This window comes from Mobula birostris, chromosome 17, assembly GCF_030028105.1.
Source record: "Mobula birostris isolate sMobBir1 chromosome 17, sMobBir1.hap1, whole genome shotgun sequence".
Lineage (NCBI taxonomy): Eukaryota > Metazoa > Chordata > Chondrichthyes > Myliobatiformes > Myliobatidae > Mobula > Mobula birostris.
In genome coordinates, this window is record NC_092386.1 from 49,025,902 (window position 1) to 49,051,859 (window position 25,958).

At 40.0% G+C, this 25,958-nt stretch overlaps 1 protein-coding gene across 3 annotated transcripts; it reads right to left on the reverse strand.

The window, feature by feature from the left end:
- Positions 1-640: 640 nt before the first annotated feature.
- LOC140211415 (GTP-binding protein Di-Ras2) lies at positions 641-6,841 on the reverse strand. 3 transcript variants are annotated; one of them, XM_072281096.1, is made up of 2 exons: positions 6,605-6,841; positions 641-2,480 (listed from the first exon to the last, which is right to left on the reverse strand). In XM_072281096.1, the coding sequence occupies exon 2, from the start codon at positions 2,453-2,455 to the stop codon at positions 1,859-1,861; it is 597 nt and encodes a 198-aa protein (XP_072137197.1). In that variant the 5' UTR covers positions 2,456-2,480; positions 6,605-6,841; the 3' UTR covers positions 641-1,858. The 3 variants fall into 3 exon arrangements, with proteins under 3 accessions (XP_072137197.1, XP_072137199.1, XP_072137198.1); XM_072281098.1 differs by lacking the exon at positions 6,605-6,841 and adding an exon at positions 5,646-5,691; XM_072281097.1 differs by lacking the exon at positions 6,605-6,841 and adding an exon at positions 2,849-2,936.
- Positions 6,842-25,958: the final 19,117 nt, after the last annotated feature.

Sequence of the window (25,958 nt, forward strand, 5' to 3'; positions counted from 1 at the left end):
CCGTACCTTCATCAGCAGCGTGAGCCTCTTTCCCACCGACTGCAAAGGACACGACGGGAAAAAATCAGAAGCAACGCAACTGGCCACCTCACTTAATCACGTGCTTCTAAACGTCACTGGTCAGTCACATGAGACCATGGTGCCAAATCATTTGATGCCTCAGTGGACTTGTACGTTGAATTGACAGGGCAGTAGCTGGAATGAAACCCCACCGTCACCCTATTGACAATGACAGCAGTGGGAATACTAACTGCCCCAAATAAAGATCCCGGATCAATGAGTATTTTTCACGTTTTCAAAAAGACACATCTAGAATTATTACAAACAATGACTTGTTCCTTTGGTTCTCTTGGTCTTTGTGGAAGTCAACCTGTCTTCAAAGCCGAAGTTTTAACTTATTATTATTTGCTTTATGCTATTCTAGCCTTCTAACCTATTTTATTTGCAACATTTTGTCGATGTGATTTCAAGTCCCAGACCAGAGAAGCATTAACTAACTCTATGGTCCTATCTGTTGAGAATTCTCAGTATCTTCCGTTCCATGTCAGATTTCGCGAATCCTCTGAATATTGCTGTGGCATCGAAATTAAACCATGCTTTGAAAAAGAAACACACACACGCAATTATACCTGTGGCAAAGTGAGCTATTTTATTGTTAATGTGAAATATACAGCGTAGGACTGTAAAAACTTGTAGGCACAAATGACTTAGGTACAGGCATTTAAATAACATTAATGAAATATATTTCTATGATTCTTAACAGAATTAATACATTTGCTTTATTTCTATATCAAGCAGTTGCTCCCGAAAAAAAACATACATTTCAATTTGGAGCGAATGGAACAATGCGTCTCTACAAAATAATTCATAATCATATCCCTTCAGTCGGATCAATGCTTTGCTTAAATATATTTAAACTTCTGCCAGCTTTCTTCCAACAAGTATTGGACACTATTTGATCAACTATTTACTGCCTTTCGCCCTTTGATGTAAAAAATTTTCTTCATGCTTATTACTCCCTTCCTGTTATTGAGCTTACAAAACGTAATGACACACAAGCCTCCTCTTTGGAGGCATAACAGACGGTGCCCGCATTTTAAAAATCCATGGTGCTATTTATCTATGGACTGAGTGACGCTATGTAAAATGAACTGGATGTACATGATCACTGTGCTATTCAGTAACTTTACAGTTTTATTGTTACCCCCACAAACCCAATCCTCACCCACAAGAATAAAATTGGGGAAAAAATGCTGTAAAGAGAAACTCACCAGGATTAAACGTTATCAGCACTGATTTTAGAATATGTTTTATTTAAAACGTCATGCAAGGTTAATGCATTTATTGTATAAATAGCTTAAATCAATAGTTCATTATTATGACATTTCCATTTATATTGATTGAAACTATTTGTCCATTGATCTTAAAAATATTTGTCCATGGACCTTATTCTAGAATATGTTTGCATTAATAAGGTGCTCTTTGTTAGTGAATACGTCTCTATGCTTTAATAAATAAAAATAACCGTGACTGAACACGTCAAAATGAGTGTGCTTTAATTAGTGGCTTTGTACTCAAATATAAATACTCGTGTTGCATTCGGATCATTTAAAAGAAGAAACTTTGCTATTTAATAGAAATACACAGCTCCTCCATCAGGGCAACCTAATAGTTCCGCAAGGGGACACTTCATTTATGTCTTAAAACTTATTTTGGCTTGATGAAAATAAAAGACAACACGTTTCGTCTTTGAGATAAAGCCGCACGGACGGCCGCCGGGTCAGTTTCTTCTCTTTATGTTGAATCTGCCCGGTGCAGAGTTTTTTTTTGTGACTGTTGCCTACGGGCTGGTGGCAGTTCACATAACGACACACTTCCCCTTCAGTTTCTCTGTCCTCTTTTGCTGCTTCGATTTCTTCCCGTCGATTTGCAGGCTCACCGCCCTGCGCTTCTCCAGGTTCAGCAGTTCCTGGAAGAGCTCCTTCACGTTGTGATTGGTCTTGGCCGAGGTCTCCATGAAGCCACACTTCCACCGCTTGGCTTGGGACTCGCCGTCACTGGCTTGCACCTCCCTCAGCGTGTCGTCGCACTTGTTCCCCACCAGCATGATGGGGATGCTCTCCACGTCTCCCTTGATCTGGCATACTTGTTCGTAGATGGGCTTCAGTTCTTCCAAAGACTGTTTGCTCGTGATGGAGTAAACGAGGATGAAGGCGTGCCCTTTGGAGATGGAGAGGCGCTGCATGGCCGGGAACTGGTGACTCCCCGTGGTGTCAGTGATCTGCAAAGTGCAGATGCTCTTGTCACAACTGATGACCTGGCGGTAAGTGTCTTCGATCGTGGGGATGTAGCTCTCCCGGAAGGTCCCTTTGACAAACCGGAGCACCAGCGAGCTCTTGCCCACGCCTCCCGCTCCGAACACCACCACCCTGTAATCATTGCTCTGTTCCGGCATCTTGTTGGTTGGCTCACACCGTCACCTGGAGTCAAAGGGAAGAATATTATATACGTTCAACTCATTTCTAAACCGATCTTTTAACAACATAGAAAAACAGTGACCAGTTTATCCAATGTCAAAATTCATAAGCACAAGATATGAACCATATGCAGTGAACAGTTAAACGGGACTATTCCGCTACAGCTCGCCTTTCGAAGGTTAAAAAGACACGGGGGCTTCTGTGCAGGACCCTCTCGTCTCGCAGATTCCGAATACCTCGGGGATCGTCCTGTTCTTAAACTACAGACCGAAATAAAACTAGAAATCACTGCAGGTCCAGTGTCATCTCATTGCCCTTGTCAGAAGACCGCTACCCGGTCTTATAGACGCTTTTAAAAAATAAACAATTACCTTGCGAAACCACAGCGTGGAGTATTTAGTGCCGAACGTTTATGCCGGGCTGCGCTGCGTTCAGTCTTGACAACCCATCGCGGCTGAAGGATGGGCAGGATCGATAGCGAAGCAGTCGGCTTTCTGCTGACTGAAAGGGCTGGAGGGAGTTTCTGTCTGATATTAAAGACACCAGAGACACGCTCCATGCAGCGATGTTACGTATCTGGTTTGTTTAGAGAGCTCGGTATGAGCAGGGAGCTGACTATCGTCATCAGTGATTTTCAACGCTACGTCTCGGTGCGGGTCGTCAGGATGCTGCAGCGAGGGTCGAAGACCTGTTCAGTCTGAGGCAGTGCTGCTAATGAATCTTCCACGGGTAGGAGAAACCCAGCAGAGCGCGATGGAGCGCAGCACGTATCAAATCCGCACCGTCAGCACTAAAAATAAACTATTTTCCATTCAACGCGATACGACTTGGGCAACGCTTTGTTTTGCGGGCTTTATCTCAATGGACAGAATTTTTCACGAATAATCAAATAGGTGAAACAGTAATTATGCAATGAGGCGGAGAGGGCGGGCGGGAGCTGCAGTATTCCAAAACAAATAAAGCACAAAATGCCACAAAATAAGTCGGTCAACACCTGAAACTAAGGCTAAGATTTACGGTCGAATGTCTAATCCTCTGCCTTCCGCCTTCAAACGGTGTTTCAGCTCCTGTCATCTACCTTTCAATTCAGTTTCTTTGTCACTTTTCCCCCCAATCCAAATGGCAGGCAAACACGCGGATTCTGTTTTCCACGTACTGCCGTCACTAACAAGGTCTTATATTTACTGCATTTTATGAAGTCAAGGTTCATCTATTTCCACGGGTTTACCAATTATTGAACGTCACTGCGGCACCCAAAGGCAGGGCCTATCTGGAGCAGCCACAGTCCTCTTTAAACTATGCAACAGGATGAGAAATAACATTGCTGACTTAAACAGTAAAACACTGCATGCTTGGCATGCTTAATGTCGCATATAATCTTACACTCCCAGAATACTTCAAATTATTCAGAATAATTCGGAATTCTAAAGCTCTACTTTCTTCGGCGTATTTTCCAGTCAGTTTTCCTTCATTTTGAAATCTAAAAATCTAAAATATATATTCCAATGATTTAGGCATATCCAGATGGGGTTATTTTGTCATCTGTTCTACATACATTACGCCAGAGATCTGATTTTTTTTCTCTCTTTCTACACAAAGTGAGGATTGGACCATTTGTTGTCTTTCAGGAATACTGAAATTGCTTTGTCCAGCCAACAAATAGCCTCTTAGACACTGATTACGGATGTTAAAACAGTTAAAAGCAACACAACAGGCCAGGCAGCATCTAGAAAAATAGGACAGTCGATGTTTCGGGCCGAAACCCTCCGGCAGGACTATTTGTACTATTTTCCGTAGACGCTGCGTGGCCTGCTGAGTTCCTCCATAACTTCGTGTGCGCTGCTCGGATATCCAGCATCTGCAGACTTTCCCTAGTCAGTTACCCTCAGTAAGACTTGTAATCACTTTTCAAGTCCAATGGCAAAGAGTGAGAAATATTCAGATATATGACACGCTCGTAGAACATGCAGAGCGTAAATGGGGCAGTGTATTAGCTCAAAACAATGACCTTTGTATATTCGATACTTGAAAGAAAAACGAAGAGCGTCCCATTTAGAAGAATAAAATGCAAATGGGAAATATGTAGACATCAACTACCATATTGGTCAATGGTCTGTTCGGCGAATTTGTCTAAATTACACTCCTGCTTCTAAATATTTCTATTGAAATTCTAAGTCCAAATTGCTCAAAGTTCATCTACATGGGACTATAAGGAAGGAGAAATTCCAATGTTTGCTTATGCTTTTTTATGTGTGACCATCAGAAAACTACTTTTGTCAGTATTAGGCATGTTCAAGGCAAAATACCTGCACACCATCCAAGAGCTTAGGTGTTGAAAGTTATATCTTATCATTATTCGGAATAGTTTTACTATGATATCGACACTGCTGCAAAGAACTGGGATCCAATTAAGCACTGATATTCCTTGGTTACCTAGCAACCTTTCCCATTCAAAGACATTATAATGTGGGAATTATTAATGCCTCTTAAAATTACAAATACCAAAATGAGATACAAAAATCTCATTGTCAGAAATGCTAACTGAACACAAACGGATTGGCTGATGTTAAACCATGACTACAACAGAATATAGGCAGTTTACTGTTATTCATTTATCGAACACGTCGGTGAATATTCAGCAACCTATTGTGACGGGAAATTGACAAGCAAGTTGTATTGGTCCTGGGTTCTTAGTTGCATCTTACGGAAGAAGCGAAGCATCTACCAATAGAATCAGAAACCATGGACAAAGTTTTCTTCCCCCCCCCCCCAACACACACACACACACACACACACACACACACACACACACACACACACACACACACACACACACACACACACACACACACACACACACACACACACACACACACACACTCCAAAGGCTGATGGTAGCGAACACGCTTTAAGATAAAAGAGAAACGGACCGGAAGAAGTCTAGAATGAGCAGGGTTTACTTTCCTGCCACGGCCAGATTAGGGAACAGCAGATCGCACGGGGTCAAGTATTGCAAGCGGATGGAAATAATATTCTATGCTTTGAGAATAACGGATTAAACAAACTACTTGGTAGTTGGATAACTAATAGCTGCAAGTACATTGAAAGTTGAAGGTTGAACATCTGTCGGGCGCATGTTAAAAAAAGGAGTTCTTTGCTCTAACTGACCTCTCCCAATAAACGCAAGCTGACCACACGGACGTTGGTGATGTCGCTGTGCGCAGATCGGTGACACAACTCGAACAATACATGCTGATACCAATATACACGCGTTTATTTATTTATCTCTGTTTTTTTAAAGAAGTCTGGAGAATGGGGATAGAGAGATAGGAAGCAGGACCGCCCCTCATTCATTCGGCAGTTTGTATCCATGCAGATCCTTTCGGCCGTTCACCGCCTGCCTCTCTTCCTTTCTCTTTTACCCGGGCGATATAAAAGGAACAGCAGCAGTAAGACGGCACGGGTGCCCAAAGGAAAGCCTTTTGCGACCCCCACCAGAACAGGCAGACAACATTTTCTGAATTCGTTTCGGTATCAGTTATCACCCCAGTGGAGGTTACTCTAGGCGTTTCCGATCACTTTGATTGATTTTGACCGGCTGTTTACAACCATTCTGAACACATTCAGTGGGAATAATAAATTCTGGATGAGAACCCCGTGCGGGTCTTCCGATGCACATTTGGGACTCCTGGGAATTAGTGCTAACATTCAGCGATGGCACTAATTAGTCTGCCGTTCCTAAAAAAAAACCTCCTGCACCATTTGTAAAAAGCAGCAAACACTCAGAGGATTTGCTCGAGAATTGCTTTGTTTCTGTAATAATGAAACAATCATATGCTGGATTTCTTTTAAAATGAAGGTCCGATCGACCGTTTCTTTAAAATAAAACGGAGGCACACCCACTCCGCGGTACAGGAAATGCTAGAATTCATTTCAAAGCGCGGATCCTTCAACTCCTGGGGGATAAAGGCGTCACCCTTTCACGGGGTTTAAGTAACATCGAATCTATTATAAACATGCATCTACAGATAAGGATTTATATTACTATGCATATTTATGTCTGTGCGTATGTGCATGTTCATACACCAGAAATTCATTTCCAGGATGGAAACTGAGCAACACTTTACCTTCAGAAGGGATCCTCTTTTTTAAAAACTGGAAAGGCCGCTTGAAAGGGTCACATGCCGCCGCAAAGGAAAGCTCAGGTCCAGCTTTTCACGTGGATTGGGTTCGACAGTGATGAAGGGAGCCGCGCCAAGCTCCGACGCACTGTGCGATGAGTCTGCGATTGCCAGGACCGGCTACGCCTGGGGGAAGGAACGAAGCGCACGCCGCTCCGCTCTCGGCCCAGGATCTGTGATTAGATACACCGCCTGTTATTGCTGCAGACAGATGGCACGTGATCCCTTTCAAAATAAGAGCCTCTGGTACTTTCAATCCATGTTTATACCTGGCGGAATTGTACTTTCAACATGGAGTAAAACGTACATTTTTGGGTATCTTAGTGCCAAGCCTAGAGAGTTGGTGTATTGATAATAATACTGATATTAGCATACCTGTTCAATCAAAAAAAATCTCCAGCAATCTGTGCCCAGGTAGATGGCTAGACATGGGTGGGATATCAGTAAATGACATTGAATTTACTTCTGCCCTTGCCCAAGTTGCCCTGTGTGAAGTTTCATAGCAATTGGTTGAGACTGAAAGTCATCAAAGCTGAGCCCAGTCCCGTTCACACTCATTTATGGACGTTTTCCATCACGCACCATCTCGATGCTGCACCGGAGAAGAAAACCTTGCATTTTGAACATTTATATCCCTTCTAGTCTTAGTGCGTACCTTCATCAACAGTAACATAGTAATATGCAGATTATCATTTGTATATCATTATGTACAGTGAAATGTGTCGTTTTCGTTTACAACAACCCAACCTCAGCATGTGCTGGGGGAGCCCAGAAGTGTTGCCAAACATTCCAACACCATATTACCATACCCACAATGTTGCTTTATTAAGATTTTTTAAAAAACTATGCAGAAATACTCCAGTCAGACAGCATCCATGGAGACAGAAGCAGGGTAATGTATCTTGTCTGACTCCCTTTGCCTCAAGTGGGACAAGTTTGTTTTAGGTTCAGAGAAGTTGGAGTAGGGATGAAAAGTAGCAAAGGGACTATCTCAGACAGGATGAGGCTGTGCTTGAAATGGTGATTTGCTGTTGATAAATTCATGGAAAATGTTAAAGAGAGAAGCAATATAAAGGAATGTAAAAGCTGTAGGAAATGTCTGGCTGGTCATGTTGCTCCAGTGGAAAAGTTAAAATCAAAGGAAATCTCTTGGAAAGGATGAAACCAAGGTTGCCATGGTGAAACTATCCAACTGATGCTACATGTATATAAGGTGTGCCACTTAGTTTAATTATTTGAGATTTGTAGATTCAAAATTTGGTGCCACATGTAGCAAGTGGATAGATCTAGATATAACCCTACAAAAATTACAAAGCTTGTTTTCCAATGGCAACGTCCATAATTATGGGAGCTTAACATCGAGGGATATATATTGTATCAAAAGGGCAGTGGGGGTGGGATGGTTTTGTTGGTAAAGCATGAAATAAAATCTTTAGAAAGAAGTAACATAGGATTGGAAGCTGTAGACTACTTGTGGGTAGAATTTTTAAAAACTGATGGGAGTTATATCGAGACCTCCATAAAGCAGCCAGAATGCGGGGTACAAATTACAAGGGAGATAGAAAAGACTTGTAAAAAGATCAATGTTTTGATGGTAATAGGGGATTCCAATATGTAGATAGATTTTAAAAAATCAGATTGGTACAAGATCCCAAGAGAAGGAATTTGTAGAATTCCTATGAGATAGCTTTTTAGAATAGCTTGTGGTTGAACCTCATAAGAAAAAGGCAAATCTGGATTGAGTGTTGTGTAATGAACCAAATTTCATTAGGGAACTTATGGTAAAGGAACCCTTAGGAGGCAGCATTCATCTTATGATAGAATTCACTCTTCAGTTTGAGAGGTAGGAGGTAAAATCAGATCCATTGGTTTTACAGTGGAGCAAAGGCAACTTCAGTGGCATGAGAGAGGAGCCGGCCAAGGTTCATTTGAAGGGGACACTAGCAGGGATGATAGTAGAGCAGTATATAGAAATTATAGGTCACTTAGCTTGACTCCAGTGGTTAGCAAGTTGTTAGAGTCCATTATTAAGGATGAAGTTTTGGGGTATTTGGAGGCACATGATAAAATAGGGCAAAGTAGCATGGTTTCCTTAATGGAAAATATTGCCTGACAAATCTTTTGGAATCTTTTGAGGAAATAACAGGCAGGATAGACAAATGAGAGTCAGTGGATGCTGTTTACTTGGATTTTCAGAAGGCATTCAACAAGGTGCCATACATGAGGCTGTTTAACAAGCTGAGAGCCCATGATATTACAGGAAAGGCACTAGCATTCACAAAAGATTGGCTGACTGGTGAAAGGCAGAGTAGGAATTAAGGGGCAATTTTCTGGCTGCTAGTGGTGTTCTGAAGGGGTCGGTCTAGGTTCCACACTTTTCACATTATAAGTTTATGATTTGATTGAAAGAATAGATGGCTTTGTCGTCAAGTCTGTGGATGATATAAAGGCAGGTGGAGGGGCAGGCAGTATTGAGGAAGCAAGGAGTCTGCAAAAGGACTTGGGCAGATTAAGAGAATGGGCAAGGAAGTGGCAGACGTAATGCAATGCAGGGAAGTGTGTGGTCATGCACTTTGGAAGAAGGAGTAAAGGGATAGAGGATTTTCTAAACAGGGAGCAAATTCAGGAATCATAAGTGCAAAGTGACTTTAGAGTCCTATTGTAGGATTTCCTGAAGGTTAACTTGCAGGTTAAGTAGGTAATAAGGAAGGCAAATGTAATGTTAACATTCATTCAAGTGGACTAGAATATAAAAGCAAAGATTTAATGCTGAGTCTTTATAACAAATTGGTTAGAACATATTTGGAGTATTGTGAGCAGGTTTGGGCCCCATATCTAAGAATGGATGTGTTGGTGTTGCAGAGGGGCCAGAGGATGTTGATGAGAATGATCTGGGAATGAAAGGGTTAACATATGAGGAGTGTTTGATGACTCTGGGCCTGTTCTTGCTGGCGTTTAGAAGAACGGGGGGGAGAACACATTGAACCCTATTGAATATTGAAAAGCCTAGATAAACCACACAGGCAGAGAATATTCACAATAACGGAAGAGTCTAAGCCCAGAGGGCACAACCTCAGAATAAAAAGATGTCCCTTTAGAATTGCGATGAGGAAGAATTTATTTAGGAAAAGACTGTGAATTTGTACAATTCATTGCCACAGATGGCAGTGGAGGCCATGTCATTAAGTACATGGAGAATGGGATTGAGAGGGAACATTAATCAGCCATGATTGAATGGCTGAGCAGACTCAGTGATTGCATGGTCTAATTCTGCTCCTATCTTATGGTCTTATAGTCTAATTATTATCTTCACAGCAGCAATTCATGAAATGATTGTTCAGTGCAGATGATTTTTTGAACATGTCTCACCTGTAACCTATACTTTTTGGTTGAAGTGAGCAGATAGGTGAAAACGGGCTGTTTGTATTATTTACAATGATAGCTCTAGCAACCTAAATCAACTTACCAATAACACAGCAGAGTAATCGATTGGGACGTGAACTCTGGTTTGTAGGTATTCATACAAAGTGAACCAACTGCACATAAGAACAGGTTAACTGTAAATTTAATAATCTCTAGTGAGCACAGTGGTAGAATTTAGTCTAACCATAAATACTGTAGCTAGATTTTTATATTACATAGTAGTCCTTTGCAACTTTATCATTGTTGGGTAAGAGTGGGTTTCACAGTAGTGCAGCTGGTAGAATCACAGCCTTACAGTGCAGGGTTCAGTGGTTGAATTCTGTCATCTGTGTGGAGTTTCTATGTTCTCCCTGAAACCATAAGGCTTTCTTTCAGGTCCTCCAGTGTCCTTCCACAGCACAAGAATGTGCAGCTTGGTAACCCAAATTGCCACTGTAAACGCCCCTAGATTATAACGGAATGGTAGAATCTGGAAGGAATTGTTGCGAATGTAGGAAGAATTAAATGCAATTAATTTTGGATGAGTGTAAATAGGGAGTTGATAGTGCAGATTTAGTGGACTGAAAGACCTGCTTCCAATCTGTGTGTCTCTAATTCAATTTTAGATTTTATATAACTAAAAATGCTACATCATTCCTTTGACTGACACTTGTTTCGATTGTGAATTCCAATGGGGACATTACTGAATAATTTTATCCTATTGTGGTATGAATAACTACACCCTAACATGTTTTCTTAGGAAGTTTGATCACTTGGAATAAATCAAAATCTGGGAGATTAACATGTAATTCCTTCTTGTAATTTACTAACACCAATATACTTGTTAGTCAAGCTATTATATCAGGAATGCAATTTAGATTTCAAAATTAAAAATGCTGAATAATCTTACATTTATATTTATGATTCATAATAATATTTAATATAAATAATTTAGTATATAACTGTGCAAATGCTTCTTATAAAAATTAAGATAATCACCACATGAGATCACATAAACTGAACAGCTTATAGATAACAGTTAAAATACTGCCTGCAATCTTATTGTAGTCACATGGCTATAATGTCTCCAAAAAGATGTATGCAGGATTATGGAAAATACACAAATATAATAAAACTACAGCTATATTCAAATAAGTCATCAGTTACAATTTAGATGCTCGGAAAGGCAAATTTAATTTTCTCCAACTTATAAAGTGTTGAATAAATGGTTCATTGAAATATTTATCATGAAATGCATTACATTTCTTTTTAAAAATGTCTGCAGCTTCAGGTGATGGGTGCGCTCTGGAAGCAGAGTCTACATTGATCAGAGGGGAAATAGTGGTGCTATGGCTCTATTGTTTAATATGCCTGCCAATTGGTTTTATTAGCTGAGAATGGAAACTCAATATAACCTCAAGCAAGCCAGATGATACGAAAAGAATAATAAAAACTAACCTGGTGAATTATTTTCTCATTTATCTGTACTGGCTAACCTGATAGGCATTTCTCAGAGCCTCATAATTTATATTATACCAATAAAAAAGCAGAATCTGCTAACAACTGCACCTGTTTGCCTATGAGCAATCACCTTATCAGAGATTTCCCTTTGTTTTTCATTATCCTTTCCCCCTTCCCCTTTTACCAAAAAGTAACATTTTTAATCTCTTTCCTAATTCTGTTGAGGAGTTCTGTACCTGAAATCTTAACTGTTTCTCTGTCCATAGATAATTACAGCCCTGTCCTATTTTGTGTGTTAATGTGCAAGCATTCATCGGATTTCAACTATGAAAAAGTGCTTTGGAATCAATAAACTACTTCTATAGATTACACAAGAGAGGTAGCAGATGCTGGAAGTCTGGTTCAACACCCACAAAATGCTGTAGGAACTCGGTGAGCCAAGCAGCGTCGATGGAGGAAGGTGAATCGTCGATGTTTTGTGCTGAAACCCTTTGTGAGGACGAAGTACTTCAGAGGATTAGTCAGAGTTCTAGATGCCAACAAATGCAGCAGAAGATATGGTGCACCATATAGGACTGTATTAAGCTTTTCTGTGACTGTATAAACCCCATTCTTCCAAATAACACTCCAGCTTTTTCTATGATATATTTCTACCTGGAGGGTAATAATGACAGCATCAAATAATTGCTCTCTCCTATTGGAATAATCTTTTAGAAATCCAGCTTGACTCTTTCCCTATTCTATGCTCGGATTGCCTCATTGATAGCTATCCAGAAAAATGCGGTGATCCTCAGTGCATGAGGGTTTTTCTTCAGGTGGAGCAGACTCGATGGGCTATATAGCCTAATTCTTTTCTTATGTCTTATGGTTGTATGGTCTTTTTCCATTGCCTGTTGTCGGCAGGTGTCCATCTCGATCTCCTAGACCTAGTATAAACTATCAATGCCTGATCACATTCTCCCAGAGATCATATCAAGAAAGTTACAAGTACATATTTAAATAACTGCTCAAAGTTTCCAAAATGAGAGGAATATTGGAGCATAAGTATGAAACTAAGGTAAAAGAAGGCACATCAAACCATAAGATTGATTTTCTTATTCTGAAACATTTGGAATATTGAATCATTTTATAAATAAGTCATAGATATATATTAAATTATTGATGTACCGCATAAAATAATTAAAATGATGCTTATATCAGTAGTTAAAATGAAATCCCTTTTGTTGTGGGAATGACTGTTAATCACATGTGAACTTGCGTTAAGTTTTAGTGAGGTTTTGCACGAAGGGGAAATCTAGCTGTTCTTCCCAAATGACAGGGAAAGCTCAAAAACAAGGCATTCCCATTTCTATCCCCATTCCCATTCAGACACATCATTCCACAGCTTCCTCTTTTGCCACAAAGAAGCCACTCTTAGAGTAAAGGAGCAACACCTCATATTCTGTCTGAGTAGCCTCTAACCTGATGGCATGAAGATTGATTTCTCCAACAGATAATTTTTTTCTCCACCCCCTTTTCCTCTTCATCTATTCCCCACTCTGGCCTCTTACCTCTTCTCTACCTGTCTATCACCTCCCCTGGTGCCCCTTCTTCTTCTCTCTCTCCCATGGTCTACTCTCCTCCCCTATCAGATTACTTCTTCAGCCCCTTACCTTTCCCACCCACCTGGCTTCAGTTATCACCTTCTAACTAGTCCTCCTTCCCCACCCACTCCTTTTCCAGCATTTTAACCCTTCCTTTTCAGAAATGTTACCTGTTTATTCATCTCCATGGATGCTGTCTAACTTATTGAGTTTCTCCAGCATTTTGTGTGCATAGCCCAGTGTTTCCCAACCTTTTATAGCCCAGGACCACCATAAAGCACCTTCATACTTGCCAACATCCCCCTAAAACACTTTCATACTTACCAATGCCACTCTTAAGCACAATATACTTTCCATCGCTCCCATAGTGTAAAAACATGTCTACCATATGCTAGCATGAGAAAGTGATTCTGCTTTAAATTTTTATTTGCCTTTAAACCTAGCTTGCACAATATCTGTGTGCCGTACATCAGCTTCAATGTAATCCTTGAGCTTGATGGATTTGATGGATTTAGCAGGAGTTGAAATATCTGGTTCAGGTTGAACAACAAAAGCCTTAACTCCCCACATGTAACAATGTCCAAGTGTTTTCTGTTTTTTGTGAGTTTGAAGTTCACTGCACTGAAGTCTCTTTCAATAAGGTAGGAGGATGGAAATGCAATGAAGAAAAGTTTGGCTCTTCTTGAAGGACCAGGAAACTTTGAATGACAGTCTTGCTGCATGTCACAAAAGCCTACATTTTTAAAAAGCGATTTTGCTTCTCCATCATACAGAATTTTGATAATTTCTTCTCTCTTTCCGCGATAATTTCCGCTCTCTTCCTGTTATTTCACCTTGCAAAGAAAAGGGATAGTTACCCAGTATGGAATTTTCAGGTGGTTCAAATCCTTGAATTGATTATGAAAATCCTTCTTCAGTGACTACAGGTGTAAGCAATACTCTTGCAAATCACTGTCTGGGAAAGAGAGTGCCATACTTTCCATGTAGGGAAACTGAGAACATTTTTCTCCCAATGTTTTGCTTATATATTTCCAATTTCTGATAAAAGTGGACACCTCACTTTTTGCCTGGATTAAAATAAAATTCTCACCCTGCAGTTTCATATTTAGAATGTTCATTTTGTCATACAGATTGGCTAGGTATGCCACATCCCTAAGTAAAATTTAATCTTGTTTCCTAAGCTCTTATCAACTTTGAGCAAAAATTCAACTATAGTGTCAAAAAGATCAAATGAATGTTTTAAACAGCAGCCTTTTGATGGCCAACACACTTCAGTGTCAAGAAGCAAGCATTCAACCTCTTCATCATTATCTTAGCATAACTGGTGAAATATTCTGCTATTTAATGGATGAGCTTTAATTTTGTTGATAGCAGATATTACAAGAGTCGTGCTTGAAAAAGTTGCTGCTTGAGGTTTTTGACTGCAAGATGTTGACAATGAATTACGCATTGGATTGCAAACAGACTTGGAGTTTCTTTTTTCATATATGACACTAGACCAGCATGGTGACCTGTCATATATAGTGCTTCATCTGTTGTACAAGAAATCATGTTCCTATTCAGAATATCTTTATCCTCAATATACACTGTGAGCTTGTGTTAGATTGATTCTGCATTGATATTTTTTTAAATTTTTTACAAAAGAGCATTTCTTCATAATCATTTCCATTTTTGATAAACTGTATATACACCATTAGCAATGCCTCATTGTCTCACACAGTTGACTCATCCAGATGTATCAAAAATTCTGCTTTTTCTAGCTCTGCGCATCATTCATACTCATTGTCTTCACTCATTTTGTCAATACGACAAGCTACAGAGTTATTACTCAGAGGAAAAATACTGGTATCCATTTTGAGAACAGTGGTGAGCACTTCTGATACAGAGGCATTATTAATCTTTCACCAACTGTATGAGATTTTCCACACTTCGCTATCATTTTGGAAATGTTATAAAAAGCAATGAGACCACTGTCAAGGTCATTTTTAGCTTTCTTGGCAAATCATTCGAGTGTGCAGCACTTTTCAAATACTTCAAATACATAGGTATGGAGGGAGGGCTGGGGCGGGGTTCTGCGTTGGATGATCAGCCATGATCATAATAAATGGCGGTGCAGGTTCGAAGGGCCGAATGGCCTACTCCTGCACCTATTTTCTATGTTTCTATGTTTCATCTTCTGGAACTAAGTAGTACCATAAGTGCCTTTTCAGGGTGCCTTTGATGGAAGTGTTTCTGGAATCTTGATGGTTTAGTGGCTTCATTAGACAGTACAGTATTACAAATAAGACACATGGGGTGTCGCTGATCTGACAGAAATGGAAGAAAACCATACTCCAGGTATGTAACATTGTATCAACGCACTTTCTGTAGTTTCTGTTTCTTAGTGGGATTGGAATTCAAGGTTTCACTGCCTTCAGACTCATAGAGACCGTGCTATAGGTATTTATCCATCATTAATTGGGCTAAATTAAAATAAAAAATTAACACAAATTGGGAATGCCTGTCGGATGTTGATGATGGCAGTGAGTTGACACAGATGGAGTGATGGTAGCAGCATGCAAACAAACAGCAAGGCGAAGATGAAGATGGTTACAGCAGCAAAAATTGCATTGAGGAGGATTCAAATTGGAATCTCAGTGTTAGTCAGGATAGAGCCGGTGTTTGGCAAGCTACCTTTATACTATTCCAGTTAGTGCGATTGACCAATCACATAAGGTCTCATATTCCTCAAAGATGGTTCTTAACTGCATGTATGAAGCCAAAGTCACTTTGAACACCTTAAGAGGAATCTCTAGGATGGGAAGGTTCACTGATTGGCTCTACTTCGGTGTTTGGTTCCAGCCATCACTGTATCGCTGTGCGACCTATTTTCCACAGATCTGTTGAGTAAGTTGAGAGGGTGTACTTGAACTACCTACTGTTAAATTGCTAATCTATGTATCCCCAATAACATCTGTTTCGTTGGAAAGTTTCGATGAGATTCCCAAGTTTCAGACGCATTGTGATGACAAGTCCTCATCGCCTGCAGGGCTTTGACTCTTCCGTGTTCCAGTGCCTCATCCTTATTTTTTGTAAGTGCCTGCTCTACTAACGGTCGGTCAGGTCTTGTGCCTCAAGTTAGGGTGCTGCTTACCATGCTTCCCAAGAATGTTGAATGCCCTCAGACAACTTCTATTTCCCCTAACACCTCCTTGGGGGGGTGGTACTGCCCCCATTGGGAATCACTGGCGTAGCCCTTTATCAAAGTTTGTTTTATTTTAACTGCAGTAGAATTCAGTAAGCAGTGTGCACTGATGTGCAGAAGGATAACCAGAGTTGACAACCATGAATTTAGAGACTAACAGAGGACACAAGGAAAATAGGTTGACTGCAGCCACAGAATGCACAACCCCAGGTTTGCATACAGATTTGCAAAAATAGACAGAATAGCAGCCTACCGTGATGTTACCTATGCACACACCATCAACCCAGTCTCATTATAACCTCCTGACTCATTTTGAAAGCAAATTGAGTAGTCATTTGAAAGCAGTTTAAGAGAATAACATGAACATCTTAGGAACAATCAACAAATTCCAAGCGACAATGACAACTGACATCATTTGTACCCAATACCTTATAACAAGTGGTAAATCTAAATATCTTCCACGGTATAGTTTGGTTCTCTTTCAGACACTTCCAATGTTAACATATGAACACTGTCACTGATGAATAGCTCTGATACAGATAGAATCAGTCATCACAATCAGCTATTATTGCAGCTCAGCTACTGACTGTTGTAATTACCCTGTTGTATATCTGTCAAACAGGACTTTCCTCTTGTCTATCAAAGAATATCTCTAATCTAAACTTTGGAATCTAAAAGAAAAAGGCTAATGTCTTCTTTTAACATTCAGCCGACTTCAATTTTAACACCAGCAGAGCCAATTTTCTGTGAAGGAAATTGTAGACATTGCTGAATGTAAGATTTTGATTTATGATGTCTTCTGGACATCTGTGAACTTGGCTATGGCAAATATTTATAGAGATTTTGTTTTACAATATTTGAAAGCTATGTAATGATAATCTGGATATCTGGACAATTCATATAATCTATTTTATTCTGCAATGTTCTGAGGCTCTGTGTATGGTTAGAAGCCTGACCTTACTATCTGGAACCTAAAACATGTGCTGTCGTCAGTGCAAGTCTTACTGTATTAAATATTTATTTAAATTAGATACTGTACAAAATTTCACATCTTCAAGCTCCGAACCCATCAGGCACCTTACCTATTTAATGGAATAGATTTGATAAAAAGAGAAAAAAAAGTTCCTACATTTTCAGAAATGCTGCACTTCGCAATTATATTATGACTGTTCAATGAAACAAAAAGATAGATACGTGATAAATTAATTTTAAATGCATTGATTCCAATGGAGCTACAGCAGCTTATGGTTACATAACCTAATTTAAACACAAGATAGATTGCGCTCAGTTTTACAGAATCAACTGCATATATTTTTTCTCTTATTCTTTTATTTTTGTATGTGGCAAGTTATGTTTGTTTGGCCTGTAGAATACTTGTTGAGAGGTCAGTTAGATAAGTAAAAGTTGAACATGGATTTTGAGCCAAAAATCCTTATCAGTCAAGGATTTAAAAAGCTGAGGATGGCTGGTGACATTGAGAAGACTAAAACTACTGTATCCTTGAATTGCAGAATTGAATCATAGAGACAATATTTTGTTCTTATCTGGGAAATATTCAATCTTATCAATCTGCCAGGTGGACTAAAACTAATCAAAACACCTCTACTATCATCAGAGTGGTCATTAGAAAAAATGTCATTAAAAATCATTCGGATACCAGGGACATTTTGTGATGAAATGAATGTAGATAATGTTTTCCACTTGAAACATTTGCTGGAGATAATTTAGAAAGCAGGCCAAGTGGTTGATAGAAAATGCACCCACACGTTATGCCAATTCCACTACGAAAGTACTACATCAAATACTATTTCTATAAGTAAGTTTAATGGAAAGGGAACAATACTTTACCAAGAGTGTGTCTGTGGGTTTAGAAAAAAATAACAATGACTTTAATTTTTCATATAATTAAATAGGCAAATCCTTTCCTCTGTAGACTTAGAAGACTGATGTGGATCTAGCTGAAAATTTTGGAGGTTTCATCGGGGTAGATGAATGGACCTGACTAAGTAATTTAGAATTAAGGGTCACAGAATCAGGATAAGGGACAGTCACTTAGGCCTGAAATGAAGAGAAATATCTCTATTCGAAAGTTGGTGAATCTTTGGAATTATCTACACAGAAGGGTAGTGTTGAAAGTGTTATAGTTCCTGACAATGTTTTGAAGGTGCTGGACTCTAGTAGATTTTATTTAAAACTGGGATTGATAGATTTATGTATATTAAATGATCAAGGAATATGAAGATAGGTTAGGAAAATTATGTTGAAATAGAAATTAAGCCATGACCTTAACTTAATGGTGAATCAGGCTCGAGAGACTGAATAGCCTATTTCCACTCCAATACCCTATAAACTTTCTTTTCAGGAAAATTCATTTTGATTATTTATTCTACCTTTTTTCTTAGATAGTGCCACAGGATGGCTTATTTCTATGTTGGTTTTGTGGGTTCTGTGGTGACCCCAGTTCTGTGCATGATCTGTAGTCTTTGTTCCAGGCAGGACCTAAGATGCTTGCTAGGCTTTGGATTGTTCTGCACTGTTACCAGATATATACGGTCATGGGTCCTGAATATTGAAGAATTAATGAGGTTGCTATATATTTTCAAGAAATTTTTGAGGTTGTTTTCAAAGTATTTATCTTCTCTGTCCTTGGAAATTGCTTGCTGGAGCTCAGAGCAGAGGGTATATTTCTGGAGTTTGGTGTCAGTATTCTGAACAACATCGGCAGCTCATCCAATGTTTTACTCAAGGCAGCAACATCCATGTCAAAGTACTGAAGTTTCTGGACTATGATAACAGTGTGATGTTCAGGTCTGTTGCTGTTTTGGCATTCTGAATTCTCTTTTGAAGACTGGAATTTCTTTTAACACCAGGGGCCATTGTACCCCAGCAGGTACACAGGTTTGACCTCATGAGATTTTGGCAATGAGTCCAAGACAACTGAAGACCAGCTTTTTCTGTATGAAATTAATATACAGACACACAAACATCTGTCCCTTACTGAATGCAGACAAACAGATTCTTTACACACACATGCAGGAGAACATGAACGCATGTGCTCTTGCCCATATTCCCTTCAACCCACTTTCCTGTACTCCTTCTTTCCCTTTCTCAGTTCCACACCCATTCCCCCCAGCAACCTTTCTGTTTCTATTCTCTAACTCATACTGCTCTTCCTCTTGAACTTCCATTAATCTCCACTATCCAACCACTCTCTCTTACCATCCTCAGGGTTGCTCCCCGATTGCTGATTGTCTCTTGCCACCCTATTGCCATTAGCTTTGTTGGTAGCCCTCACTTACTCATTCCCAAAATACTCTGGGGAAAGGACATTAGCATACTGAAAGCTGCCTGATGTCAACAGATCAAATATGCCCGGTGCACTGTGATTGGACAATGGGATTCAATGCAGGTTTTGCTGGTGATAATGTTTGCAATTTTATTTGCCAGCGACAGTACATGTAGTTGCATAACTGTGTAATAATTTGCTCCTATTGTAGCTGATGCCTGTTTCTTTGATCATGGTGATGGGTAGATCAGTTGAGGTATATTGATTTATACATTGAAATTATTCATTTTATTTCAGTATATAGGTTTCTAGCTACAGGTTTTTATAACCAGAAGTTAGAATACAATACTGGAAGATAGATTGTATTTTGATTTGAATGTGAACCTAACTTGACATAGTAAAGATCATTTTGACAGAGGGACACTGACCTGAAACAGTGACTCCGTTTCTCTTCTCACAGACGCAGCTTGACCTGCTCAGTATTTTCAACATTTTCTGTTTAAATTTTGATTTAGTGGAACTACTGCTGAGCTTGAGGTTGAAGGATTAATAATGTCACATGCAAAATGAACACGTGAGGAATGAATAATTCAGACGTCCTCTTCCTCCCTATTTTAAACACCTCAGATAGCTTTGTGTTTTTTTCAATCTGTGCTATTTGGTAACTAAGATGAAATAACCTGCTGGCAGTTTTAATTCAGTGCTGTTGCAATGCAAGGCCATATGCATACAGTAATGTATGAAATAAAATACCTTCCAATGTAAAAAACATCTACAGTAAGTCCAAACCTGGTCAAAACAGAATGCCTGGAGACACAGAGCATACAAGTTAACAGAATGGGAAATGAAATGCCAGTCGAAATAACATATTATCAGTCAAGTAAAATCATACATTGAGGGAAACAAAAGTTGTTTATGCAGCTAAAAAAGCAGAACAAAAACAGAATAAAAAATCCAATGAGTGTTGTCAGGAAATATGTTAAAATGTGAAATATCAAGTTTTTTAGTCAGGAATTATTGCTGTTTATCGAGGAATAGAATAAACCAAATTGAAGATTATGACTATACCACTTTAGCATAGTCACTGCCAATCCAAATACTTTATTTTCTAAAGCAGTTAACACAGTGCATAATTTAACTCTCTGAAACTAATTCTTCTAGTTTGATAACTTGATTGTAATAATGAATGCCAAATTTAATAAATCTCTGAACAATGCTTGCCAGCTTGCATTTCCAAACAGCAGAACCATTTTTTTTATTATAGTCTTGAATGGGGATACAAGCAAATGGTAAGAAAATGTATTCAATTGGAGGGGGGGGGGGTGAATTATGTTGCTCTTAGGCAGGATTTTGAGAGTGAAAATTGGCAACAGATGTACTCAGGGAAATGCACAATGGAGATCCGAATCAGAATCAGAATCAGGTTTAATATCACCAACATGTGTCATGAAATTTGTTCACTTTGCAGCAGCAGTGCAATGCAATGCATGATAATATAGAAAAAAAACTGTGAATTACAGTACATATGTGTATGTTAAATAGTTAAATTAAATAAGTGGTGAGGTAGTGTTCATGATTTCAGTGTGTATTCAGAATTGGATGGCAGAGGGGAAGAAGCTGTTCTTGAATGTCTGAGTGTGTGCCTTCAGGCTTCTGTACCTCCTTCCTGGTGGTAACAGTGAGAAGAGGGCATGGGGGTCCTTAATGATGGATGCCACCTTTCTAAGGCACCACTCCTTAAAGATGTCTTGGATACTATGGGGGCTAGTGCCCATGATGGAGCTGACTAATTTTACAGCTCTCTGTAGCTTACTTCGATCCTGTCAGTAGCCTCTCACCACCCCCTCCCCCGCCATATCAGATGGTGATACAGCTCTCCACTGTACATCTGTAGAAATTTTTGAATGTTTTGGGTGACATACCAAATCTCGTCAAACTCCTAATAAAATATAGCCGCTGTCTTACCTTCTTTATAACTTCATCGATATGTTGGGATCCTTAGCGATATTAACACCCAGGAACTTGAAACTGCCAGGGTGTGGGTGAAGATTCCTTAGGGTTCTGGATAGGTTTGTCCCATTGGGGCAGGACAATTATGGTAGGATAAGGGAACCATGATTGAGAAATGATGTGGAAATTCTGGTCAAAAGGGAAAAAAAGCATACTGAATGTTTAGGAAGCAACGATCAGACAGAGCTCTGGAGAGTTATACAGTAGCCAGGAAGGAGATTAAGAAGAGAGTTAAGAAAACTTGCAGGGTTCATGAGAAAGCTTTGGAAAGTAGGGTTAAGGGAAACCCCTTAGGTGTTCTACATGTACATGAAGAACATGAGGATGATTAGTGTGTGGGGAAGATAGATCAAGGATAAAAGAGAAACCATGTGCCTGGAGGCGGAGGAGGTAGGGAGGTTCTTATTGAATACCTTGCTTCAGTATTTACCAGAGAGATGGACTGAGGGCAGTGTAAAACAGGCTAATATGCATTAAGAAAGAGGATGTGCTGGAACATTTGAAAACATCGGGATAGCTAAGTACCAGGGTTCGGATGGGATATACCCCAAGATATTACAGGAATTGAGGGAAGAGATTGCTGAACCTTTGGCAATAATCTTTGTGTCCTCTCTGGTCAGAGGTGGTGTAACAGATTGGAGGGTGGCAGATGTTATCTCTTTGTTCAAGAAGGTAACATGTATAATCCTGGGAATTACAGACCAGTGAAACTTACATCAATGGTGGGCAAACTGTTGGAGACAATTCTTAGAGGCAGGATTTTGAGCAATTGGAGAAGCATCATCTGATTAAGATTAGCCAGCATGGCTTTGTGAGAGGCAGATCATGTCTCACAAGCCTATTAGAATTCTTTGAGGAAGTGACAAAACAAATAGACGAAGACAAGAGATTCTGCAGATGCTGGAAATCCAGAGCAACCATGCAACATACTGGAGGAAGTAACAAATCAGGTAGCATCCATGGAGAGGAATAAAGAGCTGATGTTTTGGGCTGAGACCCTACATCAGGACTTAGATTGATGAAGATAGAGCTGTGGATGTAGTGTGTATGGATTTTAGTAAGGCAATTGACAAGAGTTCCCATGGTAGGCTCATTCAGGAGTTGGCAGTGTGGATTCAAAACTGGCTTGCCCAGGGAAGGCAGAGGGTGGTAGTGGATGGAATGTATTCTACCTGAATGTCAGTGACCAGTGGTGTTCTGCTGAGATCTGTTCCTTGACCCCTGCTCTTTGTTATTTTATGAATGACTTGGATGAGGAAGTGGAAGGGTAGTTTCCTAAGATTGCAGGTGACGTGAAAGTTGGTGGTATCGTGGATAATATGGACAAGCCATAGGATGCGGAGCTGGGCTGAGAAGTGGCAGCTGGAGATCAATCTGAAAAGGTGTGAAATGACACACTTTGAAAGGTCAAACTTGAAGGCAGAGTAAAGGCTTAACGGCAGAATACTTATCAGTGTGGAGGAACAAAATGATCTTGGGGTCCACGTCCAAAGGGTGTTTAAGAAGGTGTATGGTGTGTTGACCTTCACTAGTTAGGGGATTGAGCTCAAGAGGTATGAAGTAATGTTGCAGCTCTGTAAAAATGTAGTTAGATCACACTTGGAGTACTGTGTTTAGTTCTGGCTGCATCATTATTGGAAGGATGTTGAAGCTTTAGTGAAGGTGCAGAGCAGATTTACCAGGATGTCGCCTGGATTACAGAACATAATTTATGAGGACATGTTGAGCGTGATAGAGCTTTTCTCTTTAGTGTGAAGGAGGGTGAGAAGAGACCTGATAAAGCTGTATAAGATGGTAAGAGGCATAGATAGAGTGGACAGCCAGTGCCATTTGTGGAGGGCCCATATGGTCCATGTTTTCCAGGGTATCATTGTAAACTTTCATTGTTGAGTAACATCATGAGATTAGCAGGGAAACAGGGGAATCCATTTAAGCATGTTCTCCATACCTCTTTGAAAACACTCCAGTGAGACATGGTGGATGTGTGTTCAATTTCAGCACTTAAGAGAAATTTGGATCAGTACATGGATGGTAGGGGTATGGAGGGTTATGGTCTAGATGCAGGTTGATGACACGAGGCAGAATAACAGTTCAGCATGGACGAGATGAGCCAAGTGGCCTGTTTTTGTGCTGTAGTCTATGATCTTATGACTCTTATGTAAAATCTGATCTGCAGTTATTCATGGGAACACCTGGCATATAAGCACTCAAAATAGAGAAGCATTCAGAATGACATCAGGTACCTTGAGTCTCTTTGTTGAATTCAGTGAATCTGCCCAGCATGGCAAGCACCTCCTGCCCTTCTTGTGTCGGACTTTTCAGACCAACAGTGGTTTCATCAGCCTCTATGGACCCCGGAGATCTGGAATCGAAGCAGAAATCCAGCACCCTGAAAGACTCAACAAGGGCAGGGTGAATATCCAGAGACAGGTTATCAGGAGCAGATAGCGGAATTATGACATGAAGAGGATGAAACTTGTGTATGTTACCGCATTCAATGTGTCAGTGCAGTTCCAGACCCCTGTGGTGAGCGCCTCATTAAAAGCCAAAGACTTTTCCAGCTTCCCACTGCCTTCACTCAGGGCTGCCAAGCCAATGAGCACAGTTGGAACTTCTGCCATTCTGCTGCCATGAGCAGTGTGGTTGTGCAGGAGGTTGGAGAGAATTCTTCTGCAGGAGGGAGAGGAGTCTGGCAGTAAGAACGTTGCAGGGACTCAGTGTGATGAAGCTATCATGATTGAACACCCTGAGTGCAAATTTAAGGCTTGAAATATAGGTATGAGTACTGGAATAAGGCTAGGGGTATAACACAGCATATAACATGCATCATCACTTATAGAGATTATAGAAAATTTAGAGCACAAAACAAGGCCATTTTTAGATTAGATTAGATTAGATTCAACTTTATTGTCATTGTGCCGAGTACAGATACAAAGCCAATGAAATGCATTTAGCATCTGACCAGAAATGCAAAGAATAGTATTATTTACAAAATAACTGTGAATAAAAAAAGTGCTACAGCACACAAATATAAAAGTACTGAGACAGTACAATATGGATGCAATACTGCTTAGCGCTGTGATGAGAGGTTCAGCAGTGTCACAGCCTCAGAGAAGAAACTCTTCCTGTGCCTGCTGGTGCGGGAGCGGAGGTTCCTGTAGCGCCTACTGGATGGGTGGAGAGTAAAAAGTCCATGGTTAGGGTGAGATGCATCCCTGATAATGCTTTTCGCCTTGCCCAGGCAGCGTTTATGGTAGATGTTCTCAATGGTGGGCAATTGGGTGCTAATAATCCGCTGGGCAGTTTTCACCACACGCTGGAGTGCTTTGTGGTCTGATACGGGACAATTGTCATACCACACTGAGATACAGTTGGTGAGTATGCTCTCAATGGTACAGCGGTAAAAGTCCGTCAGTATCCTGGGACAGAGGAGAGCTTTCTTCTGAGGACATATTCAATACATTTTGCCCATGCCAGTTGAAGAAAAAGCTACCCAGCCTAAATCTACCTTCTAACGCTCAATCCATGCCCCACAGATTACTGCCCTTCCAGTACACTTCCAAATACTTCTTAAACTTCTGTCTCTAATATCTTTATAAGCACCCTCTGGATGAGAGATTTCCCTCATCTTCTCTCAATTAATTTAAATTTACTTACCTGTTGTTTGATCCCTCTGTTAACAGACACTTCCTCTTTGTTTTATCTGAAATATTCATAAATCAATATATTTACACTAAGTCTCCACTGTCTCCATTTATCCATAGGAGACAAGTTCAGACTGTTGAATCACAGCAAAACTTTTCTAGTCCTGGCAGCATCATCTCAGATCTCATCCCGTATTGTCACTTCTTTTCTACTAAGTAGTGATTGGAACAGTACACAGTCGTCATGCTGTGATTTAACTAGTATGCATACTGTTCCAGTTGAATGTTCTTGTTATTTTATTTTATACTTTTGCACCCTTGACTTATCAAAGAAAGCATCCTGCATGCCTTTTTAACTATGTGTTTATTTTCCTCCTCGTTTGATCAGACCTTTTATTATCCCCATGCAGTTCAAAGTTTTCCTCTTCACTGCCAAGCACACGGTCAGTTTTTGTATCACGAGCAAACTTCTTTATTATGCCCCCTTCATTGAGTCTAAGTCATTAATTTTAAAATAAAAATAAACAGGGGACCAGCTAATGAGACTCGTGGGAGCCCATTGGTAAAGGAGCTCTTACAAGATAAGATGCCATACAGCCAATGAAGTGTCTGTCTGCTCTCAGAGCATTTTTATCAGTCTCATTTCCCCCCAGTAAATCAACCTGCAACATATCTCTCTCACATGCCCTGCAACTCGCCTGGTTCCCCTGCCACACCACAGGTATTTTGC

Coding starts and splice junctions, on each gene's coding strand:
- LOC140211415 (XM_072281096.1), bottom strand. CDS start 2,455: ATGCCGGAACAGAGCAATGATTACAGGGTGGTGGTGTTCGGAGCGGGA.